Source organism: Delphinus delphis, chromosome 18, assembly GCF_949987515.2.
Source record: "Delphinus delphis chromosome 18, mDelDel1.2, whole genome shotgun sequence".
NCBI lineage: Eukaryota > Metazoa > Chordata > Mammalia > Artiodactyla > Delphinidae > Delphinus > Delphinus delphis.
This window is the reverse complement of record NC_082700.1, coordinates 8,675,033-8,681,262: the sequence shown is the minus strand read 5'-3', so window position 1 is coordinate 8,681,262 and position 6,230 is coordinate 8,675,033. Positions and strand designations below refer to the sequence as shown.

The window sequence follows — 6,230 nt, the reverse complement described above, 5'->3', positions numbered from 1 at the left end:
GTTGTACCTATGGTAACATTAAAAAAATCTTGGGTCAGGCTCTGTTGCAGGGTACTTCTAGAAAATTACTACTTATGATTTAGTTGGTGCATGTTAGGAAAGCAAGTTATATTTGTTAATCTAAGAAGTATGAGTAGGAAGACCATAGAGATCAGATTGTTATGTGTCTCCATGACCCTGTTTTTTGAGTGGGGTGAAGAATAGATGGGTTTTGGTGAAAGAACAAAAACTCTTACTACTTTTTGCTGATCGTTATGGGTCTATTTCAGAATTTTAAGGATGACAACCTAATGATAGGTTATGGACAATTAGAGCTCTTGTTCTTCTCTGATTTCTCTCTTTGATCCCAGTGAGCACTGGGTGAGGGTCACAGTCTTTGGTGTCCACTTCAAGAGGTTACAGAGGCCTCCTTCTCCCAGGGTCACTGTACTGCCTCACAACCCCACTGGCTGCCATTCATGGAACACATATGAGTGTGGCACCCCACACACAAAACTATAAATGTGTCAACGGCAAAAATCTTCATTAAGCAGAAATAAAACCTGTGGTCAATATGTATTTTTTTCTTTTAGCCTAAAGAGAATATTAACCGAGATTACATCACAAAAACTTTAAATGTATTTACAGAGTGAATAAGTTACACAGATAAACTTTGAATGTTTCTAATGTGCAACAGGTTTACATGCACACAGCTAACACTTGACAGCATTAAGTTTAAGGAGAAAACTTAAGAATGGCCCTTTACATATATATTACAAATAAAATGACATTTCTTAAGAAAAGTGACAACTCATATTTTACCGTTATGATTCTACTTCCAGCTATCCAAACGGATATTAAAATATGCATGCGTAACAGGTGGAAAGACTTGGAATTTATAATGTTGAATGTCTTTAACTTTTTTCTACAAAATGGCCAAGTTGGTTAAAATTAACACTCATCATTCTGTAGTATAAATATGCTCATAAAAGCAACCTTATAGTAAAAAGCAGCCAAGATCCTTTAAAAAAAAGGTCTCTCTGGACCATTTTTGGTGCGAGGGTCCTAATCACAGACCCCTGCAAAGAGATCCAGGGCTTTCGAAACAGTAGCCTAGCAACATAAGAAAGGTACTTCATAGCAGCTCCTTTTAGATACAGTAATTGTATTCAAATTTCAGTGTACATTAAATTGTCCATTTACAATTCCCTTTTCACATATACAGGCTGTCAGCTTTTGACCGTCTTACAATTTTCAGTGGCCAGCTTCATTCTGCCTGCCCCTTCCTCAGCCCACCAAAAAAAGAAAAAAAAAAAAAGAAAAGGAAAGAATGTACAAGTTTTAGAATATAAAATATTTTTAGCGAAGAAAACATTGCACTTTTGCCAATCTAAAATTGTTTCTAGAAAGGAAGGTACTGTGCAGAGTAGTCGGCTTTGGTATGCAATGGAAGTCACATCTTCAGTAGTGAGTTGCATTTGCTCAGTAAAATAACACATTTGTGCCACACAGCATGACGGATGGAGGTTGTTCCAGAATGTCCTATGCTACCTTGGTTCCTATAGTATTGCTACACGTGGGAAGTTCTGCCATCCTCTTTAGAAAAAGTCCTACAGGTAACAAGAGGGAGAACAGTCTGACCAAGCCTTTTGAAGGCCGAGAAGACACTGAATGACGTCACCCCAGCATGGCAGCACCCCCAGCTTGGCACCCATGGGGGACGGAAGGCTCCTGTCAGAGACTAGTGCCGGAAACACTGGAGTCTGGAAGGAAAGCAGTGAGGACCCGGTAGCTCTGGGCCCTGCGGATCATGTCCCGGATCTCCATGTTCAGCTCCATCAGCTTGGTGCAGATCTCGGTCAGGCTCTGGTTAGACCCCACCAGTGCGTAAGTACCTGTTTGTCCCAGAGTTTGATGACGGAAATAAATATTCAGTAGTGTCTGGACCTCATCGTCAGAACTGCTTCCAAAGATGTCATTGGGCCACAGACTTCTGCAGTCAGAAAAGAAGAGCAGATTAGAGGCACTATTATTCACAAGTTTGAGAGGTTATGAGTCTTTATTAGTATAAGAAAATTGCTCTTCTAACACAAAAGCTTTTGTTGAGATATAATTCACAAACTGTACAATTCAGCTATCTAAAATATATAGTTCTGTGGCTTTTTTAGTAATATTCAGAGTTGTGCAGACATCACATGATCAGTTTTAGAATATTGAATATTATTGGTTTTGATAAAATATCTAAAGTAAAAAAATATCAGAATGGAATCCCATAATCTTAAAATATTTATTTGCTATAGCATTCTGGTTACAATGAATGTGAATATACTATCAAAATGTAGGGAGAAAAAACCCAAAGAGGCTACATTCAAATAATTAGTTTTAAAATTATGTTGGCATATACTTTGAAGTGTTTGAACATTTTAGAGATGACCAGAACCGAAACCAACACTTCAAACAATAAGTCCTGAAATCTGATGTTTCTGGCATGGTAATGGGAAGGATCTGAGAAGGGTTTATATAAACATCTTGGTGTTCCTTCCGTAGTGATTTAGTCCCCAGCCATGACAAAGTAACTATTAGGCATGCATTTCCTTTAACCGTCTCTAAATAGAAATAGTAGCGTCACCTGCATTCCCGGATTTGCCGTAAAGCCTTGCCAAGTTCGTTGTTTTTCAAGCACTCGAGCATGGACTGGATGGCTGCTTCAGTGGACGTGAAGGTCGGCTCAGACCACGCCCCCTCTATGTAGAGAGGGTCGGCTGTGATGGCTGCAGTAGCCTCCTTCAGGTTTTTCTTTAGGTCACTCAGTTCCCTGGACATATTTAGCAGCTGTTAAAAAAAAAAAGTATTTTTACTGTATTTAGTTGCAGGCTGGATTTTACATCCCCAAAGTAAAAAAAAATTTGTATGAGGTCTGGTTAAGCAGAAGCTTAATATCTCGGTAAACTAAAATAGGACAGATGAAACCGTACTGCGTGGTATATGTAGGGTTATGGGGCTGAATGCGTTGTATTCAACTATATCAACAGCTGGGATGCTCTCCTTATATAAAAGATTGACTCCTTTTAAAATGTCGTCTATTTAAGCAGAAGGGCATACGTAGAAGTAAAATGCACAAGAGAACAGGCTCGGTAGTTGGATAACGCTGGGTTTATTAGATGCCAGTTCTGCATTATTGACTACTGCATAGTCAAGTAAACAAACTTTTACGTGCCTTAGTTTTATCATCTGTGAGATTGAAGGTATTACCCACCTCTCAGGTTATTTTAAAGATTAAACAAACAGCTTGGCACAAAAGTGCCCAATAAATTTAATTATGAACACAGATGCTGTTTGAAGAATAAACTTTTCTCCCTACTCCTATGCCACGGGAAAAGATGAAAGACATAATTTTAAGAGGGAGGAGGAAAAATCTCAATGTAATGTTAGTATTCATGTTACAAGTAAGAGATACTTTCCCTCAGAATTACTGGAACGAAAAGATTCTGAGCTGTTAAAAAGTAAATCATAAAGAGAACCTGTGTCACTTCTTAGTGCCTCCAAAGTGTACAGTGGAAGACAGCCCTTTTGCAGTTTGACCTCAAGAGCATTTAAAAGAAACTGAGATGAATTTAAAGGTTTTTTGTTTCCCTTTGTCATGTAAGCTGAGGATGCCCAGTTTCTTTGAAAAGTTGATTTACCCAGCATCTTTACCTGTTTTCATTCCCAGCCTGCTCACTGTACAAGGTATAGAACTGAAGCCCTCAAGGACTGTCTTCACACAGATGCCGATTAAATACAACTCTGTACTCCAGCCCCACGTTCAAAATTCAAGGAGGTAATCCTTTTACATAAGTTGTTAGAGTGTCTTAGACATATAGTTTTTAAGTGTGAAAGTGAATTTCTTATTTTAAATCTAGGTAATTTTTTTTTTTTTTTTTTTTGCGGTACGCAGGCCTCTCACTGTTGTGGTCTCTCCCGTTGCGGAGCACAGGCTCTGGATGCACAGGCTCAGCGGCCATGGCTCACGGGCCCAGCCGCTCCGCGGCATGTGGGATCTTCCTGGACTGGGGCACGAACCCATGTCCCCTGCATCGGCAGGCGGACTCTCAACCACTGCGCCACCAGGGAAGCCCTAGGTAAGTTTTAAATTATGTGTGTGTAAAGTATTTAAAACTTACCTAGATTTAAAATAATTAAGGAAAAATTCACTTTAAATTTATTAGATTTAAAATAATTATATACACACACACAGTATGAAACATGTAATTTACTACTCTTAAGTGAAACGTGAATTACTTTTTTAATATGGAAAATGACATGTGAATTGCATGTGCATTGTCCTCTATTTTTGGAGCAGAGAATGGACTCTGAGGGTTCGGTTCCTACTTTCCAGAAGAGTAAAGCTTATCTTGACAATGGGGCAAATCCCAGTCATCAACTGTCTTTTCTTTTATCTGATAATTTGTGATTCTGTGGAGGAAAACTCGTTTGTGAAGAGCTCTTCATAAACAACGGTGTCTGACTCCTGTCTCCCTTGAAATTGGGATCTGTGAAAGGACAGTTGACCCTTGAGCAACTCGGGGTTAGAGGCACGGTCTAACTTCTGGTTCCACCCACCCACCCCCTCTCCCCCCGCCCCTAGAACTTAACTACTAACAGCCCCCTGTTGACCAGAAGCCTTATTGATGACACACAGTCCATTAATACATACTTTGTATGTTATATGTATGTCTACATATATTTTATGTAGTCACAACATACCTATTTCTAGGTATGTTTGTGAGATTTTTCAAATTTCCAATATATTTATTGAAAAAATCCACATAGGTAAGTGGACTCACAGTTCAAACTCATGTTGTTCAAGGGTGAACTGTATATTTAAAAACTATAGTCACTTTTCCTTTTTTCCACACTGAGTAATAATTATGGTTAAATGGCTGTCATTCTGTCTCCTCCTCCCCTACCCCCAACTCAGACATGAGGTTTCTAGGCTCCAGCCTCACTCCGCTGCTTGCAATGGGATTGTTTCATGGACTCATGACTGTTCCCTGACAGCACATCTGCACCTTTAGCAGCAGATCCTTGTATTTAACTACATGCAAGATGGGATCTAGCAGGCAGAGTCAGTCACTGACGAGCAGGCAGGAGCTGTGGATGTACAATTGTGTCAGGCCTCCTCCGACATCCCTGTCTTAGCTGTGGCACTGTGGTTACATAGCTCATCTGAGAGGGGACCTGAGCATCGTCCCCCACTCCTCCCGCCACAACCCCATCAGTTTCAGTGACCTTTTGTCCTAAAATATCTCCCACGTTTCCTCCCTCTCCTTACCTAGCACTTCTGTCCTAGTTCAAACTCTCACCTCTTATCTGAGCTATTTCAGCGGCCTCATAACTGACTGGTCTGTCTGTCTCCAGTCTAGTTGTCACCAAATCCACCCTCCACATCCCTGCCATGAAGATCTAACTAAAATACTCACAGGTGCAGCGTCTTGCGTGATCTCACCTTACTTATCTCTTCCGCCTTAGTCCATCGTTCCTTTTGGTTTGCATTTTATAGTCTAGCAATCCTCAATTGCCTGTACTTGTAGTTCCTATCTCTTTCTCACTACCATGTTTATGCCCACGCTGTTGTTTCTTACTGGAACATTCCTCCTTACCCCCCACTTCATCTCTCTAATTCTAACTCATCCTTTAAGAATCAGGTGTGATCTCCAGAAAGTTTCCTCTTTCAACCTCCTTGTCTCCAGCTGAACTAGGCACTCACCCTCTGAGCTTCCACAATATCCAGTGTACACCACCATTATTTCATCTACTACACTGCAGTAGTATTTTTTCAAGTCTAGGAAAAATTTGGCTCACTCAGAAGCTGTATGCTCAAGTTACTTTACCTTTTACATTAAAAGTATTAATGCATCCGGATGCTAGGCAGAGCAGGGAAGCTGAAGAGAGTCAAACATCATGTAGTTATTTCCTTCTTACCTCAATGTAGGATCAAGTATGAACAGCTAGAGGTCAGAAAAACCGTAACACAAGGAACTTTTTCAAATAAGGATCCTCAGACACAGGGCCAGGGGGAGGCAAGTGAGGCCCTCGGCACAGCATTCAGGGAGGGGCTCACCCTGAAGGTCGTCCTTGTATTTTGTGTCCAGGTATGTCACTTGCCTCACCCTAGTCCTGGCACTGCCACGTGAGCATGGAAATAAATATAAGACACTGGTATTTAAGACTTGTGCTTGAGTGAAAGGATTATGTGGGAATAAAATCAC

General features: G+C 40.5%; 1 protein-coding gene across 2 annotated transcripts in view; it reads right to left on the bottom strand.

The window, feature by feature from the left end:
- Nucleotides 1-595: 595 nt before the first annotated feature.
- FRY (FRY microtubule binding protein) overlaps nucleotides 596-6,230 on the bottom strand; it is a 328,357-nt gene continuing 322,722 nt past the window's right edge. For both annotated transcript variants that reach the window (XM_059995989.1, XM_059995991.1), the window contains 2 exons: nucleotides 2,609-2,811; nucleotides 596-1,972 (listed from right to left, as the gene is read on the bottom strand). In XM_059995989.1, the coding sequence (XP_059851972.1) occupies nucleotides 1,714-1,972; nucleotides 2,609-2,811 (462 nt within the window). In that variant the 3' untranslated portion in view covers nucleotides 596-1,713. The remainder of the gene's footprint in view (nucleotides 1,973-2,608; nucleotides 2,812-6,230) is intronic.